Source organism: Syngnathus scovelli, chromosome 10 (genome assembly GCF_024217435.2).
Source record: "Syngnathus scovelli strain Florida chromosome 10, RoL_Ssco_1.2, whole genome shotgun sequence".
Classification (NCBI taxonomy): domain Eukaryota; kingdom Metazoa; phylum Chordata; class Actinopteri; order Syngnathiformes; family Syngnathidae; genus Syngnathus; species Syngnathus scovelli.
Window position 1 is genome coordinate 10,834,032 of NC_090856.1, and position 24,987 is coordinate 10,859,018.

At 43.8% G+C, this 24,987-nt stretch overlaps 1 protein-coding gene across 1 annotated transcript; it reads right to left on the reverse strand.

Annotated features, from left to right (window-relative positions):
- Positions 1–373: 373 nt before the first annotated feature.
- On the reverse strand, positions 374–21,146 carry LOC125968200 (BMP/retinoic acid-inducible neural-specific protein 3). Its single transcript, XM_049719279.1, has 9 exons — positions 20,513–21,146; positions 13,867–14,250; positions 9,547–9,737; positions 7,665–7,855; positions 5,101–5,206; positions 4,666–4,902; positions 3,424–3,646; positions 1,967–2,309; positions 374–1,598 (listed from the first exon to the last, which is right to left on the reverse strand). Exons 2-9 carry the CDS (start codon positions 14,079–14,081, stop codon positions 828–830), a joined length of 2,277 nt encoding a protein of 758 aa, XP_049575236.1. The 5' UTR covers positions 14,082–14,250; positions 20,513–21,146; the 3' UTR covers positions 374–827.
- Between the last annotated feature and the right edge of the window lie 3,841 nt (positions 21,147–24,987).

Genomic DNA, 24,987 nt, shown 5'->3' on the forward strand with positions numbered 1-24,987 from the left:
AGGCAAAAAGCTCCGTTTGATGACAGTCGTTCTGACCTTTAAATGTCTGCCAATATATGGCATTTAAAACTGAAAATACCACCTCTTATGCCATAAATCATCAATTGGGGAGGACGTCGCACTGAATATTTGCAACAGAATTTGTGTTGGGATGGATTCAATGCATTCCAGTATTTTCCTAGCAAAATTCTTTAGTAACATTGCGGAAGATGACAATTTTTCCCAACATTTCTCTACATATTTACGATGAGCTGACGACAAAGCTGCATATCTGTTGCCTACACATGCAACCAATCCAGAAAAAAAAAAAAATCTTTGAGCGACATTTCAAATTGGAGCTTCGGAAATAAATAAATGGGAAAATCAGTCCAGCATCTGTTACATGTGTTTTAATATCAATTTATCTACAAAATATTGACACCTCTGCATTCTGAGGTTGATGGCAAGTGCACTGTTACTGAAGCAAAGGGACGTATCAAAAAAAATTACAAACCAACAGACTAATATTTTACCATTAATCCATTTTGCTCATTCAATAGGTTTGGTGCTTTGACCAGTCTTCTCTACAATGTTTCGGTTTGCCGAGGATTTCTGTAATCAGAATTTCTAGCGCAGTGTGCCGTACTTGTACTTCCACCACCATTTGAGAGTCTCCAAGTGTGGTTTACAGAGTCCATTCTGCAGCTGCCCTCAGTTGGTCCACTCATGATGAAACACACTACATTGTTCAAAGGCAGAACACAAGTAAACAAAGACACCACAAAGGTGTGTCCGAGAAAGTCACTTTCATATTCACGTGAGCGTTCAGAACGTGCTTCCAGTAGCCGTTAACTGCAAAGCTTGATGCTTTCGTACTCCACGGAATTGGGCAGACGGGAGTCAAAGTCTTGCAAGGAGGCGTGAATGCGAGCTACCTCGCTGGGAGTCAGTTTCAGTCGGTGTCGGAGGAGACAGGCAAACAGGTCCAATCTGGGTTGACCCTGTGGTGACAACCGGTTGACCCGGTCACGTATTTCCAAGAGCTGTAGCATGGCCGTGTCCTGGGAACCTTGCGTGTATGGATAGTCCAGTTGCAGAATCAAGTCACGGATAGCCTCCGGGTCAAAATGCATACTGTAACCAAAGACCTGGATGCTGTTGATTTTCATGTAGCCCAGATTGCGTCCAGGATCCGTCACCTCCAACGGTTCGTAGTAAACGCTGTCATTGGCTCCGTTTGGTGCGGTTATCCGGCTCCGCAGGTACACGTGGATGGTTTCGAAGAACGTCTTCCACTTGTTCCCGAGGGTCAGAGTCCAATTGTAACAGTCAAAGGGCAGGTCCAACTTTGTGGCCTGCCAGTCAGGAAAACCGTTCTCGTTGACGGGAATGTACCAGCTCTCGGAATGGCTCCCTCCAAAGGGGTTAATGTAGAGGGTGAGCGCGGGCTCCAGTGTGCTGTTCTTGGTAAGGCAAACCTGAAGGGAGATTCCCAGCAGCATGTGCACCATGTTGGATTTATACTTGTTACTTTTCAGAGTCAGCAGCATACGCTTTCTCCAGGACGGGTCAAACCAGCTATTGAGACGCATGTCGTTGCTGATGAAAATTGCGTGAACCTGAAGAAGAAAATGAAGGGCACAATAAGGATCTGAACTTGCAACATAAAAGAGCCCCTCTCTTTGTTTCATAATGCTTAGCATGTTATAATTTCTTTATGTATTCATATGTATGTATGTATATGTCTATATTTATACATGTTATATTTTCTTTCTTATCTATTGACCTGCCTTGGGGACTACGGATGAAAATAGTTTTGTGGCTATAATCCGGTATATTTACATTAATGTGCATTGACCCTATTCAAATGAATAAATCAATCAAAAAATAAATATTGTGTGCTGGTTGATTTTTAATTTTTAATCGTGATTAGTATCATTCCATATTTTGGCTTTCGTACAAATGAGTCAACAGTTTTTGAAACTACCTCGAGCCTACGATCTGATCTCTGCAGAAGGTAGCCCAATTCCAAATCTTGGAGGTCCGTCTCGAAGCCCAAGTAGTTTTCTGTGGAATCTGCCACCATGGGCTTACAAAGCCCCTGTAGGAGGGCAAAGCCTTGGTTGCAGCCCCCGCAGCGGGTGTGGTTGTCTGGCGCGCACTCGGCACAAGCGGAGCCTTCGCCGACGGCACAGGGCGGGGGGAGCTGACAGGGGACGTGTTCATATCGACAGCTGCAGCTGTGGAGCTCCTCGGAGAAGGCGCCGAGCTGGTTGTTCTCGGAACAATACAAGAGAGACTGGAAATGACTCAGCCAGTAGGCCTGAGACCTGCAGCAGGGGAAAAGAGACAAAGAACACACTTTATCCTTCCACTTTTTCAGCAGTGACATGCCAGACAAATTTACATATTCACAAGCTTAGAGCGAGAGCACAAACCGAACCGGATGGATTGGATTATATCTACTTTAAAATGTCCCTTTTCTCAAAGCTTGCCTCCGACCAACAAATAATTGCGTTCTTAAGTGACTTGAATTTGCAGTTCTTGGCTTGGATTGCTGCAGAGGGATCATCATGATATGATTCATCATCAAGGCCCATTAGTGTTTCTAATGCTATTGATTATGTTGGGAAAAAGAATGCTGCTTGGGAGCTCACGGCCGGTGATTAAACATGAGGACGAAACACAATCAAATAAAATTTCTCTTGCTCGGAAATTCTAGCAGCTATTTGTGAATGATACTGATGGCATACGCGTTTCATAATTAACACACAAAATTGGAAGGCAATTGTAAAAGGTAAATGAAAAAACACGTCTTTGATTTGTGACACAACAAAGCTCCAGCCGTGCTCTCTCTCTCTCTCTCTCTCTCTCTCTCTCTCTCTCTCTCTCTCTCTCTCTCGCGCTTTCTCTCTCTCTCTCTCTCTCTCTCTCTCTCTCTCTCTCTCTCTCTCTCGCGCTTTCTCTCTCTCTCTCTCTCTCTCTCTCTCTCTCTCGCTGTTTCTCTCTCTCTCTCTCTCTCTCTCTCTCGCTCGCTCTCTTTCTCTTTCTCTTTCTCTTTCTCTTTCTCTTTCTCTTTCTCTTTCTCTTTCTTGACTGATTCTTTTATGCCTGATGAACTCGTCGCTTACTACAGAGGGAAATGCACGGCAGCCGCTGCTTTGTTTTTTTAATCTTTTTGCTTCAGACTTGTTTCACTCTGAAGATGTGATGCTACTTTATTGTGGAATCAAATGTATGCTAATCCTTAAACGTTTGCTCCATTTTAAACCAGTCTTGGGTGGCACTCACAATATTAAAGTATCAAGGTGTGTGTGTGTGTGTGTGTGTGTGTGCTTATATATATATATATATATATATATATATATATATATATATATATATATATATATATATATATATATATATATATATATATATATATATATATATCGTTTTGCTGACCTCTCGCTTGGCAATCGAACTTGCGGCTGTCGGTGACATCTTTTACTCAAACTGAAGAGCTTAAAGATGACTCTCTCTGCACGCTTGGCAATGACGCGCATGCTGTTCTCCAACAGCTCATATCGGCCGTGGAACACGGTGTCGAGTGACCACAAGTGTTGTATGGAGGAGATGTTCAGGAAATGCTTTTGAGGCAGCCTTGCGTGGAAGCCTTTGAATTCATCTGCAACAGCAGAAAGCACACACAGCATTGATAAAGGTTCCGGAAATCCCTCCCCTGGGTTAATTCAATTAAATCCATCAAGGCTTGTGTCAAGACCACTTAGTCCCGCTTCAATTGTCACACTCAATGATCGCGTTTTTGTGGCGGTGGCCCTTTTCGGTCTCAGTGTGACAATGCAAGGTGGAATCATGCTCGGATGACTTGAGAAAAAGTCGAGTGGCTCACACCCATCCCTGACATCAGAAACATCAAGGCTGCTGCATTTCATATTCCATATCCGAATATAGTATATAAGGTTATGAAAGAGTGGGTCAGCTGAAAATAGCTGTTAAGCATTTGACCAAATATTGTGCGGCTGCTTTTTATTATCCATATTATTTGGTGGGTCGAGCACGATGTGTGCTGATAAGGTGTCACTATGGAAATAACTGATATCCTTTGCTGAAAGACATAATGACACCTTGGATGTTTGGATTCCGGGCAGGCGCTCGACCTTCTTTTCCACCTGGACGTTAAAGCCTAAACTTTGAAAGTAATTGCATTTGGGAATATTTCAGATGAGAGGTGAAAAAAAAAAGTTTCCGTCAACATTTGATTTTGAGGAATAATCACCGAAGCGGCAGTAATAAGCAAACATTATGCTAACAGCTTCCGTTCCAGCATTTCTCCACAGCAATTGGAAAGTGGAATAAAATGGCCTTTTATTGCTGATTAATTTCCTCCTGACATGTGAACTACTTGAGGCAAAAGTTGTTGCTTTTTTTTCCCCTGCTTGGTTATGAAATATTTTGAATGTGTCCTATACATAGTTTGCACCGGGGGGGGAAGAGAAAAAAAAACAGCCACTTAAATTTCACCTTTAAGTTGCAGAACAAGGACTAACAAAAGATGGTAAAGATGACACTGAAGGTGCAACGCTTAGCAATTCGTATGAATAATGCATAACTGGAAAGTTTGATTTTGCTGCATGACAGGGCATGAATATGAAGAATTGATTATCCCCGAGAGGACGTTCTCACCTGATTCTTCAAAATCTTTGTAAAGCTGCGCCCACGTCTGGGTGATTCTCTCCAGACTCTCTTCCATGGCTTGGATGTCGGTGTAGGGACAGTTGCATTGTGGGAACTTGGCATCACAGCTACACCAGCAGTCGTTGTCCTTGCAGACAAAGCGGCCTTCCCCGTTGCAGGCGATGTAGCTGAGAGCAGCTTGCACAAAATCTTCCCTCAAGTAGTCAGGTAGAACTGTCTGCAAACCTGCCGAGCCGAGCTCGCTTGAGTACAGCTAGAAAGTCACGCCGGGTTTCGGAGCTCTTTCGAGATCGACCGTGATATGAGATTGTGTTGGTTGGTGTTTTGTAACGCAAGCATACCCGATATTCAGAAGGACTCGGGAAATTAGTATCATTGAGAATAAAAAGAAAATCATCATATATGTGGAGAAAGAACACTAACCTTGCAGCTGGACCTTGTTTTCAGGGCTCTGAACCAGCACTGAGCTAACAGAGTCAAGGTTGTCATAGTTACTGCATCCAAGGGGACCAGTGCGAGTTTCCGTCACCTGGGCAACAAGAAAAAAATGAGGGAAAAAAAAATCGCACCAAGCAAGTCAAAATAAAGATGCCGTTCATTTGGGTGATGTTAGTGCTTGGCTCGGTAAAATATCTTATCATCACAAATCTGAATATGTTCCATTTCCTCTTTTCCAGAAACTCAATGGATGTCAAATGTGGACACGTGGGCTATTTTAACCAAATAATGTTAGATAGCCAACATAAGTTTTACCCCGTATGCCCCGTTTGAATCAAGTATAATGCATCAGTTTTCCCAGCGAAAAAAAACATGGCCACCTATTATAAGACTCTGTAAAAAGTGGCTAAATGTGACGGATGATAAACAAACACAATGTTGCTCTGCCTTAATTTGCCTTGATGTCTGATTGAGGATGTTTCACTTGACCTTTGGCACAAGGCAGCTCCCCAAGCTTTTGAGCCTCAGCTATTCTCATTTTTCTTTCTTTGTGGCCCGAGACACCCCACTTTGTTCAGCCACTCGTCCTAATCGCGCTTGTCATTTGCCACTTGGTCTAATTTGACTGATGGATGAGGTCAAACAAAGTGAGTCAGCCGCACAGCAGCGATCCCCAATTGCACAAGACCTCAAATGAGTCACAACAGGTTGCACAACAGCAGCGCAAAGGAAACGAAAAAAAAGAGTGGGGGCAGTGGGGAGCATAATTTGACTGCAATTCTTCTCCAATAATATTTCTATCACATGATAAATGCACTGCTTCTTTCATGATGCATTTTATTGCTGACATAAATGTGAGGAAATGAGATACAGCACCGGCATTCGGGTCAATGAATATTGAAAGCATATAAGGTATTATTTGATATGCCACACGATACAGTGCATGGTAGAAAAAAATGGAGTGATGAGCAGAGCTTTCAATTTCCGGCTTGCGTCGCAGCTGCTATTATATGAGAGAAGAGCAGATAGAACATTATTGGCTCAATGTATGGAAATGCACTGTAGGGGATCATCTCTGGTTGTGCCGCATTCATGTCAAAGTCGTCGCCACAGACATTGAAAGAAAAACTGAAGGGTAGAAACCATGAGAAAAAATGTGAGAAGGAAGAGGTAACAATTTGGCAAAAGAACTTCTAATGTAAAATCGGGAATCAAGTTACATGTTACATGCTTTGTGAGTGCGATGGATGTGAAGTTTGCTTGTCATCTCTCCAAGAGTGCTAGAGCCATATAGATCCGGCCGGGGCACCTCGCTTATGTTTAGCGGAGAAAAGGTCACACCATCGACTGAGCATTAACGAGCGAGCCAACATCGCCGATAGATTTTAAAGCGGCTTTGCTGGGGCGGAGCCTTCTCTTATCATGCGCAAACATCCCAACTTGAGAGAGCAAATGTACGCAAACTGGTGACGACGTAAAAACTAGCAAAGTTGGATTCTATGATATTAGTTCAAGCCATCAAATTATTTCATTCTGACCAACCAAATTGCTTTGGTATCCTACGCGGAAGGAAGAAGACGGATTTTGCTATTTGATTTAGTGATTGGTTCAATACATACCCATATTAGTATCAATGCTCATTTCATCGTTGTTTTTAGTTCATTTTTTAATTGAATTATTTCTGATGGATTGTGAACCCATTTGTTCAGTTACCAATGATTTGACATGCATTTTTCAGCGATGCTCTTTCATGGCAGAATGAGCTTCAATTTCACCTTTGCATGCAGACGGCAGAGCGAGGCAGGGGTGGGGTGGTGCTTTTCCTCCCAGACCCCCTGCTCAACTTGTTTAGCTTAGAGGGATCCGTTCTGCTAGCGTGTGGGTCAGTGCCCCGTGGAAATGATACACAGAGTGGGGGGAATTATTCCCCTTTGCCTGCTTTTAAAAATGGAAACAGGTGAATCTCTGTGCTCTTCTCGCCTGTCAGTTCCGGCAGCCGAGTGGCTTTTGGAGCATGAAAAAAAAGACACTTTCTCCGCCGCTTCCCGTCTGTCGCTACAAAAGGGAACACAGCTCCGTTTCTGGCCGCCGAGCACGTGGCGAGACATCGCCCGGTGAGCTCTGACGTTCTACAGAAAGGCTAATTTGGGTTCCCGAGTATGGTAGCTACGTGTGGAGGAATGAAGAAGACAGGAATGAGGGTCAGCCTCTCCTCTGTCGGCGTAATTGCTCGGCGCTCGCTGAAGGTGACAACCGGTGGCAGCAACCTGTCACTGGCAGCGTTTCACAAGATTCATTTATCTTCCCCTCGCCATATGCGCTCGCTCGTCACGGTTTCCTGCTGACTCAATGTGCTGCTGGAGATTAAATCTCATCATGAGCACACCGATAAGAAGCGCCATCTTCGTGCTGTCTTTCTTTTTACGGCGGCCAACAAAGGAGGAACCGGATTCCAGAAGAAATCTTTCATGTTGGCCCATGTAAAAGTTTTGGGCCTTTACTTTGGAGCACAAAGTTTTGGAAGGCGATGTTTGCACGTGTCTGCTCACCTTGATGGCGGTAGAGGCGATCTGGATGTGGTGCAGCTTGCGCAGAGTGCTTTCCCTGTCGATGAAGTAGGAGGCGGCCAGCTGGTGCAGCGCTTCCAGAGTCACGCTGGACGAATTACTCGAGTAATCGCTCACTTCGGCCTTCTTGCTGAGTTTTCGCTTGTCGACAAATATTGTTAAGGCTTCTTCTCCTGTGCAAACGTAGCGACAAGTTCTTGTGACTTTCATGCCCTTCACGCTTTCACTCACGGTGACATCAACAAACAAACTCATCTAAAGCTGTAATTATAGAATTTATGTATATAATCCTGTAGACAGATTTCACATCATGAAGATTAGTGATAGGGTTGACAACTTATCTGAGTCTCCCCCGTTTGCAAACGTCAAAATGGCCAAAGTGTCTCTTGTGGTGTAGAATGACTGCGGGAATCTCCATGAATTAGTGAGAAGCTATGCTATCTTAAGCCGCGACATTTTCACAGAAGCGTTTGTATGTATTTGCATTTTTCCCTCCTCGTTTTTATCCTAATCTTTGTCTCCGGTGTGCATAAAAGATGCTGACAAAGTTTGTAGGGCGGTCTACTGTAGTATGTTAAAAGGCAGCCGGGCCGTCCTATTCTTCTGGCTAATGAGTGTTTTGCTCCCGTGCTCCTCCTCAAACTAAACACTATGGCAGGGCCTCTGGAGGTTGCCGCTAATGTCATTAAGCTTAGTTTATGGATTTCCTTGACAGCGCTCACGACGCGACTGCTGCTGGTTTTTTTTAGATAGACTTGTTCAAGGTCTGTTACCGCACGATTTGTTTCTTGATTTACTACAAGTAATCGGAATTTTGTTTTCCTCGCTCCACCGTCTCTTGCTGTCACTTTGTTCTTGAGGGCAATGCAAATGGTCGGAAGAGATTTGGTCAATGCGTGTCGGGGTTATTCAACGAGTTGGTTATATGTGCATACTGGCAATCTGGGCCACCTGTATTAATCACAGACTGCAGTGGTTGCGGCTAGTTAGCCTAGTTACTTCGAGACCATGTTTCTTTTCACGACGCATTTCGGACTGAATCCCTGAAGGGCAGGCTCGTAATTTGACAATCGAGTTATTAATTTAATTAGTCCATCTGTCCTTTTGTTGGAGGCAGGCAGGCAGACATCTATCTGGCAAGCATCCAATGCAAACTCCTTTATTTCATACGGCCAAGTACTGGCCGAGATCCAGGCAGCTTAGACGGCTGCATTGTGTGGATGTCGACTAACAATAGTAACCGTGTTCAAGCCGAGAGTCACGTCTCAAGTCAAGTGTTCCTCTGCAAACCTTGGCAAATTTTTTTGGGCACCCCACAGAATCTTAAATGAACATCTTGTACCTTGAGTCATCATCTGCACTGCCAAGAAATTGTGTTGCTGTCTCGGTTCCCAATTCATGTCTTGTTTCCTTTTGGTTTATTTCCAGATGTGGTTTGTTACTTTATTTCATTTTCGGATTCAATTATGTGTTGTTTGATTTTACGTTTGTCTCTGTGTGCCCTGCGATTGGCTGGCAACCGGTTCAGGGTGTTCCCCGCCTACTGCCCGATGACGGCTGGGATAGGCTCCAGCACGCCCGCGACCCCCGTGGGGACTAAGCGGTTCAGAAAATGGATGGATGGATGATTTTACGCACCTTGTTTGCCGTTTGCTTCTTTTGAAACGAAAACGTTTATGTAACCAGTACTAACGCATTGCTCATGGCAATGTCCAATAGTTTCCGATTGTTACCATCTGTTGCGGTCACTAATTTAATTTTTTCAAATTTATTTTTTCAAATGTATTGTGCCAAACATTGTTTTTGAAAATACACAATCCAATATGATATAAGTTCAGTTTACATCCGTTCCCAATCGGTTTACCTCCAAGTGTGGCGGACAGCAGGAAGTGGGTCCCGTATTTCTTGATCAGGTTATCTGTGATGGTCTGTACGCTGGGCCTGCGGCCAAGGAGTCGAATATTCCTGATGAACTCAGATGTCAAAGGTAACGGAGACTGTGAGACATCTCTTCTTTCCGATGCCAAATTGTTCACCTTCCATCTCCCAAACTCCCTGCATTAAAAAAAAAAAAAAACTAAAGTATGTAGTTCTGCGACTTAACTGAAGAACTTGACAAAGATTTGAAATTAATGGTTTTGCCGGAAATGTGCGATTAGGTGCATTGAAGTGATGACTTGCAAACGTTGAAGCACATACGAATGTCCGACTGCATTAATGGAGAGTGCCGTGTGACAAACGGAGCGCCGTAAAATGTCTTGCGACGCCGCATTGACCATGAAGTGCATTTCCAAGGAAAGGACGCCTCTCAAGCATGCCACTTATGTCTCAACCGAAGGGAAAGTGCACTGACGCAGGCAAATATGACAAACATGAAGGACATTAATTCAGAATTTTTTAAATGGTGCATGACCAAAAAATGTCGGACTGTTACGAAAGTGACGTTTTTTTGTTAAGAGCGCCATCAAAGCACACAATCTTTGGTAGGTTTGGTGGTGTACAAGTTCAAATGACCTCTTCAAAACAGACAGTGTGTTTCTGTCGAGTTGCGCGCTGCAGAATGAAAGTGCCATTCAAACCTGCAGCAAGTCTCACGCAACGAGACAGAGAAGCCGGCAGGGGCCGAAGACAGGTAAAGAAGAGAATCCACAAATCCTCCAATCCCCTCTGCTGTTGGTTTGCTTTAAGTTATCATTGACTGCGATAAGCAAGCGGGCTTATCTGAAAGCGGCGAGAGGCCAAATGGTTTGTCCTGCAAGTAGAACCGGACCAAAAAAAATAAAAAAAACCTGATTTGCAATGTAACTGTAAGTTGTTATTGTGAGCAGTTGCGGCATCACCCTTGGACTCTTTGGCGGCATCACGACTTACTTGTTTAAGTGATTACATTTCTTCAAAGTACAAGATTAAATTTGTATTCTCAGATTTGTGAAGCAACCTGCAAACCTTACAATACTACATAAACTAGAAACATTTATGAGAGTTTAAATATATTGAGTCACCGTATTTTTCGCACCATAAGGCGCACTGGATTATAAGGTGCACCCTCATTGAATTTTTTTTTAGAAATTGTTTCATATATAGGGCGCCCCGGATTAAAAGGCGCATACAATAGAAGCTATACTGCAACAAACTGGGGTTGACTAGGGTTGCATTATGCATCCACTAGCCAATACCAATGAGCCCTCAGGAAACAATCGTGTTTCTCAAACTATGTCCTATAAAAGTGACCAGAAACGACTAAAGTTCGATCTAACACATTGGTACTGCTTACTTATGTTTCCCTTCCATATCGATCCGTAAATTTACTCGAAACATTAACGGGGCAGCCTATTTTGAAATGAAATAGCCTTGTGCGTATAGCAGCTATCATTATAGCATTAGCCACCCGCAAACTCCCATGAGCCTCAGCTCGCAGACTCCCATGAGCCTCAGCAAAGTGTCATGGTGACCCCCTGTAAAAAATCACGTTTCTCAAACTTTCTCCCATAAAAGTGATCATAACCTACTAAAGACTGATTTAACACATTGGTGCTGCTTATTTATGATTATGTTGGATATTGATTGGTAAACGTACTGGATAACATTAATGGAACAGCCTACTTTGAAATGACATAGCCTCACGGGTACAACAGCTATTCAGTGACGCCCCCGACCACAGTTGCCGTAAAGCTGGGAAGCGATGCGACCTTGTAATTTATTAGTCGTACTAAAACGTACTGAAACATTTTGGCAGAGCGCTGTGTACAACCAGTATGGATCAACAAATTCATCAATTGATCCATATATGCATTATAAGGCGCACTGTGGTTTTTTGAGTTAATTTTAAGTTTTTAAGTGCGCCTGGTAGTGCGGAAAATACGGTAAATATTTGGTAAGTAGACTTTATGCGACTTGAATTCATATGTATGCAACTTTAAAAAAAAAAACAAGAAAAAAAACTCATTTGTTCTAGACTTTGGCATTTTGTCCAGCACTCTGGAAGACGACGATTGAGTGTTCCAAAACGGGCAGAAGAAAGTGGCAGCAACAAATGAGGTTTCCAAACAATGGCCACTCACAGGAGGCTTTTTTTGGATGGAAGGAATGTTTTCACTCTTCTCTTTCCGATCGTCTCCAACAAAAGAAGCTGGCCGCAATCCAATTTGATGTTATATGTTATTCCTATTTCACAATAGATGTGCAAAGAATGCCATCACTTTCTAGCATATGCTATTTGTGAAACTTGTGAAAAACTAATTAAATTTCTGTCAGCAGGCTATTCAGTATGTGGAGATACTTAGAGTTGCTGAAAACCCCGAGGAAATATTCAGAGGGAAGAAATGACAGTGAACATCAAGAAAAATATTCATAGTCTTGAGAAGCAGCACCTGAGGAATCGGCTCTAAAACGTTTGCTAAAACCTCTTCAGAGCACCTGCGCACTCCCCCGTGGTTTGCCTAATGTGCTGATGCTCATTGTACTTCACAGACATTACATCAAGAAAAGAGACTCCAACTTATTTAGTCATCACTTAATTACAGGAAAGTGCCGCGAGCTTTGCTTGCAAAATCAAACTAAGACTAATATTTAGAAAACGACCCTGAATTGTTTGAATGGTAATCGTGTGTTTACATCAATGGAAGTCAGGGAATTCAGTTTTGAAATAGAAATTTCAAAAATGTTGAAATGGTTGAAGGACCCACACCAACATGCTACTCTCAATTGTGTTGAATATAAAAATATGAAAAGTGGTTTTATTCAGCAGTAAATGCCAGCGTTTTAATAAGCTGACACTTGTGCTGCAGCTCTGGTATGAAGATTGCTCCTAAAATATTTATTTATTTATTTATTTATTTATTTATTTATTTATTTATTTATTTATTTATTTATTTATGTACTTATTTGCATATTTATTTATTTGAAATAGTTGCTCCAAAGTCACTAAATATGATGCCAATCACTGGCCAGAGTGAAGACAAGTCGTGTTTGTTTGAGTGCACGGCAGAGCGGCCCCCGTCCACCAGCCAGCCAAGCTCCATCCTCTTGTCTTGATCCGACTCGTGCCCGATATCAAGCGAGACAGATTGCATTGAGTGAATTTAATTTGGACCAATTTACAATCTATTTACTTTTTAGGCTGACTTTTCCTTATAATACCATGACTATTAATCACTGCCACGTTGTGCTAATCTGGAGGGCTTCAAACACAACCTTGCAGCTGACAGAATCCTCTCAGGGGACTCGCTGATCATGTGGAGTAATAAGTACTAAGAGATCTCTAATCACTTGCCCACATGATAAGACTATTAATCTTGCCGCCCACACTGCTCAACTACCTTTTGCCAGGGAGGGAAACATAAAACCGCTTCGACGCAAGCCCCAATCAACGACACCGTAAAACATCTGTCAGCTCCAGACAATTAGTTACGTGGCTCTCGGTTTCCGGGATCTCGGGCGACATCATTCCAAGCGATTCATGACATCATCTTCACTCATTTGAACACGGTGCCGCCGCCATGCTGTCAAGACAGCCGTGCAAATGCAAATAATTAATTTGAGCATTTGACTCAAGTGATACCCACTTTTTTCATCTGCAAGTCATTTTTGCGAGATTGGCATCTTGTGAGTGGTGGCTGTAATAAAGCTTTTCTGTGTAACAAGAGGCAAATAATAATCGGGCACGTCATCGTAATCAAAGACATATTGTCGTCTGGCTGTTTGGTCTGTACGTCATCTGATTGTCAAACACAATAAGCACATGCGCAACACTGAAGGAATACAAGAAAAAAGATGAGCAGCTGGGAAGACTCATGGCGCTAATGGTATCTGTTGTTACCATAAAATGTCCGCCAAATACCTTGAGAGTTGGATAATGTTTCACAATATTTTTACAACTCAGCATCATGAATTTTAACAATAGTATGATTCATTTTCTTCCGTAAATGTACATTTCTTGACTTCGAAGTTTGAACGGGCTGAAATATTTTTAGTGCAAATCTAAAAGTCTGACTGCTAAGAAACAAACTGACTTGGGGAAACTTCTTATTTCCACTCTCAATGCTGATCAAAGCAAATTTACTGCTGGCGGTGTCTTCAATGTTGGAAGCGCCACTGATCACTGCCTCATTTGCAAGAAAGGCTAATTAATGTGATGATTGGGGAAATCCTGGTTAGACTGCAAGCACAAGCACTTGCAACTCACCTGTATATCTTGTATCTGGTGGAGAAGCCTTGTCTGTTCTTCTCCACAAAGTCGATGTACTCTGGGGAGTGGTGGAAGGGCCCCTTGTCAGACAGCAGCCAGTCTAAGGGGCCGCCGGGCTTGTCGTTTGGCAGCGGACCTGTTGCCGCCGCTCGCGCGGAGCCTAAACAAAGCCAGCAGAGGAGGCCGAGGCTGAAGATGGGCCATCGAGCCATCAGAGATGAAAGGAGCTACGGAGGGACGAGGCGGCGGCTGCTGCTGCTGGCTGCGGAGGAGGAGACGGCGGTCGGCGGGGGGTCATTAATGGCCACGCTCTCTTTTTGCAAGCTGGCTCCTCCACTGCTCTCGCAAAAAGTCCCGCATCACCTCAAGACCCCGAAGCACCTGAATGGAAGAAATTCAGATCAAGAACAAGATCAGATAGCAACACTATTGAGCTGATGAGTTTCCAATAAATGTATAACTTGTCCAAGAAAAATAATGGGAATTAAAATGAAAGTGGAGGAATTTCCGACCACCCACTAGCGGCTCGTTCGTGTCTTCTCTTTTATCCAGCAGCTTAAGCAACCTTTCACACCTTTTCTCCTTGACTGGCACATTGCACGGCAACGTGCGTGTTGCAGTGAGGCGTTAAGGCCCGTTATTTTCCAGTATTCAGCTAACAATCTATCAAGTGAACTCAGGCATGTGACTGCCAAAAGTCATTACCCTCAAAAAAATAAAAATAAAATAAAAAAAAGGCAATGTGGAGGGACAGCATCAAGTTTGCGATAGACAGAAGAGCAGAAACGGTGTGCCGTATCTTTGCAGTCAAAAAACAGAATTGGGAATTTTGGGATTGCCGCACGTGCATTTTCATGCATTCACATCCCTCATAGGTACTTGTCATGATTCTATAAGAAAGTGTAAAGAAGCATTTTTTTCCCCCCATTTTTTTTTTTGGGGGGGGGGGGGGGGGTCAGAGATGCCAAAGATAGTTTTGGAGTCATAATTTATGTATATTAAATGAAGCCACTACTTGCAAAAGTAGGAAGGAAAGAAGGCAACTGATGATTTTTGGATGAGCTTATCAAAGCAGAGACAAGTGAAGCTTCAACCCCCGAGCTCTTCACAGTGGAAGGAAAATAAAAGCAACGGCATTGCATTGGATAGAAGTGGCCTATGCAACATTAGCAGCCTTGAAAACAAAGACCAAAAATAGCGACCAGCTTTGCCATTCTCTTTTGACTCATTTGTTTGCGCACACATCCTTTAGCAAAAGCCGTGCTCATTTTGTCAGCGTTCAATGGTTTATCTCCAAAAGTGAAATGTGCATCTCAGGAGACATTTAAGCTCAAGCTTTACACATTCCTTCTGCTCAGCAAGTGGGGCATCACTTTGCAAAACACGACACCCCCTGCTATTAGCAATGAATTCATTTTTGGGCCATCGGCTAGATCGTTGCTACGTTCTAAAAGCGCCAGCGTCCATTCTGACTAAATCCCACGTCAAGGTTGCAGGTGAGGTGCTGATCATGCCGTGTCAAGAGTAGTGCGGCGTGTTAACTTTGCAGCACAACATGGCGGTCATAGGAAAGGACTCTCTAATCCTATAATCTTGCCGGTGACGGTCTAGTAAGGGGATGAAGGCGATGGTGGATGGAGAACAGTCTTCGCCGTCTTTTCCATCCCCCAAACACCTTCGTCGTCATTTGTTCTCTTCATCCCTCGTCAAGCCACCCACTTGTGTCCTCCTCTGCCTTCTGGAATATCTCTAAATCCCCCTGCCGCCGACTCACATCCTGCATTTTTTTTGTGGCGGTCCAGTCGGCAAACATTCATCATCGTCAGACAGGTCCGTGCCAGCGTCATAATCACATTATCTCCCGACAAAGCCGTGCGCTCAGCCTTTGTTGTCAGATGCTCGAATGATATCAGATACACGAACGTAGCGCTTTGCAAGGGCACAATATGTCACTGTTTAAATTGCATGCAAAATGATTTTCAGCATACAATATCGAAAGTGTTCCCACGTGTGCCGCATTCACACAATTTCAAAACATTCACTTCAATATTGGGCAATTCAACGCTTGACATTTTCAATTCAGGCAGTCAGAGAAGCGGGCACCACTTTTCACTTTTTGTTGGCCTATTTACAAAATGTAATGAAGATTTTTAAATCGCAAAAAAAGTCAAATAGAAGGAAGGGGACTATGAGTAACTCACTGCAATCGATTGCAACTGTTTGCACCGATTACATTAGTTGACTTGAAACGAATACCTGCAAAATGAACTTCTTGCAGCCGTTCCTCTTATTTTTCATGTTACTCCCCAAATGTCAGGTTTCCTCCAGCGATTTGGTTGCCAACTGCCTCGTTGGAGCTTGACTCTCACATTTTCGAAGACACGGCGCGTTGATGAGAAACGGGAATTCCCAGGACTCATCTTTCTTGAGAATTGCAGCAGCCATTTCATTGGAGATGCCGACAAACCAAAACATTCAACATCTGCTCCATATATTGTTGGATGCCAAGCTGGCATCTGCCTGATTGCAATGTGTGTGCATGTGGGACATCACAATGATTGTGAGATATCAGACCTCAGGCCAAAACAAATCTTCGAGCAAGTACATTTTAAGATAACAAGCTTTTTGTTGAGCGGCAATGATCAAACCATTCAGCGTGGATGTGCTGCCATGTGGCAAAGGGTGGACTTGCACATGGTGGCCTACTTGAAATCCAAAACCGGGTCAAGGCACCAGGCTACTTCCTGTACAGTCGCTTAGCAGCCAGCATCAAATATGAGCAAACACTCATCTCTGGCCTGAGGTGCCTATTGTGAAAACCAAATTCAGCATTAGTCTCAGCGTCATAGGTCAGATGGTGTGTGTGTGTTACGAGTGTGTCCCCGTCACAAAAGAGTAAATGACTCTTTGCTGGCGATTATAGATCATTTACCGCCGGCACAAATCTATGTGTAGACAGTGACAGAAGTTGTACAGTCCTTTGGGAGATTGCAGACATGATTAAAACATTTCATTAGAATTCTTCCAACAGGATCCACTTTGTAAGTTGACTGCGAGCGAAGCCCAAAACTGTTGTTAAAAAAAAAAAAAAAAAAAAAAACAGAACAGGAACTGATAAAACTTTACATCTTCCCTTGTGTGCTGACTAATGAGTTTTTTTTTTTTTTTTTTTTTTGGTCCTAATTAACCCAGTTATCTTTCCGGCAACAACCGTCGACAATAGCTCACATGGCAGTGCCCAGGGTAAAACCGCGTTTGTTGCTTTGTAATATGGCTGCCAGTCGCATTCATCCGGCTGTCTCATAAACAAATACAAAGAAAGAGCTCCCGCCGTGTCTCGGGAGAAAGACATCAAAGATAAAATTGTCACTGTGTGGAGGCGGCGCATGAAGCTTCATGAATAAACATGGGAAGATCTGATATCTACGAGCAGGATGAAAAAGACGTGGACGGCAATTTGTATGTGGCGGGACTTTCCCAGGCCCAATGCGGAGACACTGCTAATAAGTGCCCCGATGAACGCGGCACAAAGGAGGCACGCTAACATGCGGTCGCCAGGGATGCACATCGGACGACGGCATCAAACGCTCCAAAGTTGACTCTCTAGCTGATGCAATTACCTAAAGTCGTCACCCATGAGGTGAATTGTTCCAGTTTTCCAAGTATCAGCAAATCGATCAAACGATCCTTACTCGATTTAATGAACCATTCGCAATTTCACAGTACTGGTAGTCTTCCGTATAACAGCTTCATATCGTTCAATACAGAGCTCTTAAAAAAAGTGGGACAACGTTAAGATTGATTGAACGTGTTGGGTGGGATTGTGTGGTGCAGTTGCAACAAAATGAGAAGTATAAAAACGGCAAGTCTTGTCGGTGCCATGGTAAAATTGTATTGGCAAAAGATAACTTTCAATCTCTAGGGTCGTACGGGCTAAATGTGGTAAAATGAAATTTCATTTTGTTCTAGGCCATCTGCATTATTTTGTTTTTGCGTGTGCATTTGAAAAATTTCAATTGAAATAAAATTGTTTGAAAGTATATTCTCACATTTGACTTTGCATTTGATTTTCAAGTTACAAAATCAATGAGAACAAAACACCTCATCTCCACTAGTCCTAAAATATTACCGTCATCTTTAGAAAAAGAAACTCTCAAAGCAACTTAGTACAGGTGAGAACGTTTGAATTGCCACTCAGGCAACAAATCTTTCTGAATTATTTTGTGAGCTTCAAGCAAGCTCTCATCTGCTCGGGAGTATCACTTTATGATTTTCAATCTTCAAAAAGTATAAGCTATGAAATCCGGACACGTGCAGACGAACACCCACAACTGGGTGACAAGATAACATCCAAGTGTCAATTCATCAAAGTAAAATCCTAGCGATGCTGCCGCAGCCTTGAATAAACAAACGAGGGAAGGCAAAATAATCACATTGCTTTCTTGCTCTTGACCGCCGTTTGAACACTGTGGCAGAAAAATATTGGTCTGATTATCGGGCAATGTTAAGGTGACGATTTTATTTTTCAGTCCCTCGATGATTTGTTTGGCACAGTTATGGGGGGGGCCGGATGTCTTTGCTTGCGCCATCTTGTGGTCCTGTCCCGGATTCTCCCATCTTGCTAACCAGCAGCGTGCATATCCGTGTTGATGAAGTATTGCGGGTGTTGATAGATTGCTGCTAGCTGCAGGGAATCAACCCTGAAGTCCTGAGGGTTAGCCTTGTAAATATTAGAAATAAAAAATTCAAATGTTGACCTCCCGGCCAATCTTGGAGAAGTTGGTACGAGTTACTCAAACGGCTGCCTCTTCGTGTTCGCGCATATTTTTGTCTTGTCTTTTCAGAGGCGTGAAAATGAATTTGTGGAATACATTTTATTGAGTGACGCCATCTTTTTCAGCTTGTACAGAGTCAATTCCGACCCAGCATTCAATTAGCAGTCACCCAAGAGAGAGATTTTCCTTTAATTCCCCGTGCACTCGCTCGAGAGACGCCATTTCAACACCCAAGTCAATCCCAAATCCCCAAATGATTTATTTGAGTTTGCAAATGTTTTAGTTCTTCTTAAGCCCAAATCGTTTCTGGCTTTTCATTGCCCCGCTTCCAAATCTTTTCAAGATGGAAGACAAACTTTTTAATTTGCTCATTATCATAATATATTGGGCTGCAGATAAAGAGCGCAGCAGTGAAATACTACCAATCTACTGGTATTTCTTTCCCTCTTTTCATCCTTGTATTTGTGTTTCTTTATCTTCCTATGGCAGGCTTATTACGACTCCCACGTGCCAGTAAATGACTTTACGGCATTGCGCACTGGTATCTCTCACAGCATGCGTTTAGGTTTTTCCACATCAAAGTTTGTTTACAGATCTTTGCTCCGCATATGTGGGAATAAGCTTTTGGTTTGGTGACACCACAGGGATCCTGCAGAGGTCTGCTAAATTCTCCGTATGCGATGACACGTGAGCTGGAACTGTTGGATCTGTAACAAACTCAATCAAGTAAGGCTGCTGGCCTTGGTGCTAGCACGACTAGAATTGATGATGATGATGAGCCATCTGCACAACAGTGCTTTGAAAACAAAGAGCATCATGTCAAAATATGCTCTCACTTGATTTTCATCGTGCCTTTTTCAAAGCAGTTGTGGCTGGAAGGTGATTTGTTAGTCTGTCTTTAGCCATCAGCCAGACATATCACAGTAAACTGTGAGAGCGACAAGGCCTCAGCATTGTGAGTCAAAAGTGATCTCCGCTCTCAGCTCAGTTCATGCGCTGGACCATTGGTACATCACCGCATGCAAAATGTGTTCATCTTGGTGGCAACCTGAGCGCCTCGTGTGGGGCGGCAAGCCGCTTGTGGGCGAGACATATTCATCACTTCATGAGATGAGACAGTGTGCCTTTCAGGCTCGGACACGGTCAGGTTCACCAGTCTGCCGGGATGGATGAGGACGCAGCTGAACGGTGGCCCAATAAACAATCTGACGACGCTTGGCCACCTCGGCCTAAAATTGGCAAGTGGCCGTGAAAATTACACCTGTGATAGAGTGTCTTCCATGGGAAAATTATACTCCAGAACCAACCTAAATATGTTGCTTTCACCAAAAGTTCCAATTCCACATATTGCAGCTCGTCCAGCCGAGCAATTGAAATTGAAATATTATTGCTTACTTTTAGGACCTTTGGCTCATTAGCAGATTGACACCTCAATGTTTCCACACCTTATGCCGGAGCCTCAAAATTTTGAGATGAGTGGGACTTGATATATAAATTAAAAAGATGAGAGTGGATCACGTAACGCAACATTGCGATGCAGCTCACTCATTGGCTTGTGTGTGTGTGTGTGTGTGTGTGTGTGTGTGTGTGTGTGTGTGTGTGTGTGCGTGCGTGTGTGTGCGTGCGTGTGTGTGTGTGTGTGTGTGTGTGTGTGTGTGTGTGTGTGTGTGTGTGTGTGTGTGTGTGTGTGTTGGGGGGGGGGGTGTCTGTGGGAAATTCTGCCCACCACGGTTGGACAAATATTTGCTGTGAATGTTATCTGTTAAAACAACAAGTTGGCATTTTAAATGCAAGCGGAATGTAATCATTTTAAGCATCCAGTGTTCATACTAGACAACATTTAAACGAGTTCTGAAAGGAACACTCACCGCAGGTTGGAGTAATCAGGTAAACTTTATTCTTCCCATGATATTATGCAGATGAATGTCGGCGCCTCTCAACTCATTTCAGTCGACCTTGGTTCAGTGGTGCGAAAAAAACTCCAAAATATGACTGGCACGCACTTAGAGATCCGACGGGGTAAAGACGATCACGCACGCTGGTATCTCCGACTAATCCGTCGCGCGGTTATACACCAGCGAGAAACTTTGAGAAAACCGCCGACCGCCCGGAGAAAGTCGCCTTCTTCACAGTTCCTCGAAGCACGAGCGTTGACCTTTCTATAATGACTTTACAAAATGATATCATCCGCCAGGCGACATAGTCAAGAGCAGAAAAAAGCGGAGGAGGGAGGGGGACAGACCCGATCGAGCGCAAAGACGACTGGGATGCGCTTTCGCGGGAAAGCCAGCCACAGATGTGGTGGAATCCAACTAGGCGGACGCTCTCCGAATGAGAAGGGCAAAATTCCACTTGAATTGCTCCGCAAGGAGGGATGGAAGCGCAGCAGCCGGAGAATGTGTGCACAAAGACGGCAGCAGATGACAGCGAAGCGCGGATGACTCCGCTTCTCCCGCGTGCCCCTCTCTCTCACTTGGTCACATGTTCCACACACAAGTAGCCTTCTGTAAGAGCTGCCGGGAGGGGGGGGGGGGGGGGACTCGAACGTGGGCGACGTGGCGAGAATGAGAGTAGGCAGTTTGTCAATGGTCTCGCGCGCCTTCCTTTCCACAAGACGCACTGGCGCGCAAAAAACTCAAATGACACCCTTGTCATAAAATTGATGCCCCGAAAATTTCGCACTTACTCATCATTGCGCGGCTCGTTCAATAGCGGCCAAAAGGTTGGCTGCATTAAAGTCCTTCACAGCTCTGTCTGTTTGGGTCCGGTCCTCTTTGGTTTGCACTGAAGGATGAGTGGTGGGCGGAGGGTGAGCAGGATCCCTCAAATGGCCATAAACCAGAAAGTGAATGAATAGACGCTGACATTTTTATAATGACTACAACAGGCAAAATGAAGGCATCATAGTTAAACATCAAAAACTGTGCACTGAGTCCTGTTTTATTTCTAAACGCATTCATCAAAACATGAGGTACATCTGAATTGGGGAGGAACACCCCCCCCCCCCCCCCATTTTCTATGAATTACACTTTGACTGCAGTAACGCACAATGTACTCACTTCTACAATCTGAGGAAAGACCGATTTCCGTCCTTACCGTTGATGGTGAACGCACATTCCAGTTGGAGGAATGGTCTTTCATTAAGGCAAGCTAGCGCAGTTGCCTGTGGTTCATTCTGTGTAATTCTCGCATTTGACAAACATTACCCGAATTTCTCCAGAATGAATACTGAATACTTTAATTTGTATCAAAAAAAAAAATGCAATCACATTTGGGAAGTCTACGAGCACATCCGCCTCGATGGCTTGCTAATTAATCCCGTCCCGCATGAACCGCGGCCGGCCGTTTAGTATGCGCTACGCTGCCGTGGCTGTCTGTGGCTACCAAATGAAGTTGCATCCTACTTGAGTGTTGAGTCAGATTTATGTGAAAAGGACTTTTTTTTTGGGGGGGGGGGGGGGGTAAATGTCCATTCTTATTAAGAGGCTGCTGCAAAATGCAATGTCTTAATTTACTTGATTTCAGTGAAACCAACAGACTTACAACATGAACCAGCGCGAGAAGCAAAAACATCATTGATGTGACAGTCACGTCACCTCAAAGGGCGCGTTATCTTTATTCAAATGACGGCTACTTAAGGGTCAGACTGAACGAGGGGGTCAGGTGGAGGTTTGATGACAAAAAAACAACAACACTGACTTTGCAGGGGAGAAAAAGACTCAGCTCCTACTCTGGAAGGAAGGCACAATTGATAGCACAATTATGACAATTATGCCATTATGACTGTCAACCCAAATAAATGTATGAGCACCTCATATTATATACAGTAAAAGCTACAAAACAAACTGACAAATAACCCGTTTTCAAATCAGACGAGTAAAAACTTGTCAAATATTAAAAAAAAGCTATTATTAAAAGTGAAGACAATTTGCAATTCTAGTAATGACACCAATTTGATGCACAATTTTCCTCCGTGGGCCACATAAAATCACGTGGCGGGCCGTATCTGGCCCCCAGGCCTTGATTTACACGTATATATGAAATCCCAAATGTATTTTGGCACTTTTAGCATCAAATATATTCCATATGTTTCCATCTACTTCTGTTCAATTGGTCATGTGTTTGTAAATAATGATTAAGCACTTACAGTAGTGGTTGTGGCGCATGCGCTGTCTATGGTGCTGAACAGTTTAACTTTCTTCAGATGGACTTGTGATTAGAATTTCCTTAACACTTCAACTACAAATGTCCAAAAACACATGAATAACATTTCAAAGTCTTCCAAACACCTCTGAAACATCAGAAAATTATTTGTCATCTTCAGCTGTGACGGACGCCTACAAATCCATTTGCACCGCTTTCCTTTTTCTAGAGTTTGGGTTTCCCTTCCTTCTGACCGCCAACACAACTGCAAAGGTTTTGTGGGTGTGTGCCTTTCCTCGGTTCTGCGCTTGTTTTGGGCAGACCGCATCGCTGTCAGCGACATCGGCAGAGCTCTGTCAGGTGGGATCGATGCCCGAAAGAATACTGGCCTGAACGGCGTCATGGGAGATGCTCATCTGGACTGCCTTGTGTCTTCTTTGATAGACATGACCTGTCCTGGGAGATCATAATCGATTGTGGGAGGAAGAGGATCCAGCGCACACCTGTTTACAGTATGTGGGTGAAGCCAATTGGGGAGGGTGAACACTTTTCACTTCCTCATTAATGAGCTCTCTGCACACAATAACTTTGGCAGGGAAGGCACGATTATTTCAGACATTTAGAGACACCAAAAATATTTCATACAATTTGCTTTTTTTCCCCTGGAATTTGTATATATTTTTTTAAACCAAACAAGAACATATCAAAGATACATACGTGGCAGTTTTCACCTGAGTTAAACGTGTGTAAAGGAGCAGAGATAAATATCGGAGCGTTGCTTTGAAAAGGATGCTGCGCTTTTTACAAAGGGGCAGGAGGAGGCATGTGAAGTGACCCGCTCCACATTAGCGCTGTCACAATCTGTATTTGCCAGTTCGGCCCGATCCTAGATCCTCACAGCCCCCACCGACAGCCGTAATAAAAGACCGTTTTGTGACAACAGTGTGGAACGTGGGCAAAGGGGAAAAGTGCATGACTCAGCAAAATGTGCGGCACCATTAAAAAGAGATTTACGGCCGTTTCAGACAAATCTGGGTGCTTCTGTATTTGGAGGACATTACAAATTGACAGCGGACATCTCGGGACTACTGAATCATTTATTATGGCCGGCGCTACTTTCTGCTGTCTACACATTGATGGCTTTGGCAATGTCCTGTCCGCGCCTAATTTATTGGCATGAGTCGGCTGTCGCGCTGGCTCCCTAATCCTCGTTTTAATCTTCATTTTTCGATAAAAATCACAAGTCTTTCACCGCTCTTGGAAAGAGTTTCAAAGTGTTGCAGAAGGCAGTCAAGGTTGGTTTTGGTTGGACTGCTTTTACAATTCCAAATAGCGGAGGGTGGCAGAAATATGACATCCATGAGTCCAAAGTAACGTGCAGTTAAGTTATTAAACTCAGCATACATCATAAAGCGATTGGAGCTGAAGTGAGTGCAAAATGGAGTCGGCCCCTTCCCTTCCCTTCCATTCCAGCGACGATTCACCTCCGCCATTGCCAACCTTGACGGGATGCAGCTTTTATATCCATCCATCCATTTTCTGAACCGCTTAGTCCCCACGGGGTCGCGGGCGTGCTGGAGCCTATCCCAGCCGTCATCGGGCAGTAGGCGGGGGACACCCTGAACTGGTTGCCAGCCAATCGCAGGGCACACAAAGACAGACAACCAACCGCACTCACACTCACACCTAGGGACAATTTGGAGTCTTCAATCGGCCTACCAAGCATGTTTTTGGAATGTGGGAGGAAACCGGAGTGCCCGGAGAAAACCCACGCGGGCCCGGGGAGAACATGCAAACTCCACACAGGGAGGGCCGGAGGTGGAATCGAACCCGCACCCTCCTAACTGTGAGGCGGACGTGCTACCCAGCGCGCGGACGTGCTACCCAGCGCGCCACCGAGCCGCCCAGCTTTTATATATATATATATATATATATATATATATATATATATATATATATATATATATATATATATATATATATATATATATATATATATATATCTGTTAAGCATGGAGGAGGTAATGTGATGGTCTGGGGTTGCTTTGGTGCTGGTAAGGTGGGAGATTTGTACAGGGTAAAAGGGATTCTGAATAAGGAAGGCTATCACTCCATTTTGCAACGCCATGCCATACCCAGTGGACAGCGCTTGATTGGAGCCAATTTCATCCTACAACAGGACAATGACCCCAAACACACC

Coding starts and splice junctions, on each gene's coding strand:
- LOC125968200 (XM_049719279.1), bottom strand. CDS start 14,081: ATGGCTCGATGGCCCATCTTCAGCCTCGGCCTCCTCTGCTGGCTTTGT. Junction 9,738..13,866: donor ACCAGATACAAGATATACAG/GTGAGTTGCAAG, acceptor TTTTTAATGCAG/GGAGTTTGGGAGATGGAAGG. Junction 3,647..4,665: donor CAAAGATTTTGAAGAATCAG/GTGAGAACGTCC, acceptor CTGCTGTTGCAG/ATGAATTCAAAGGCTTCCAC.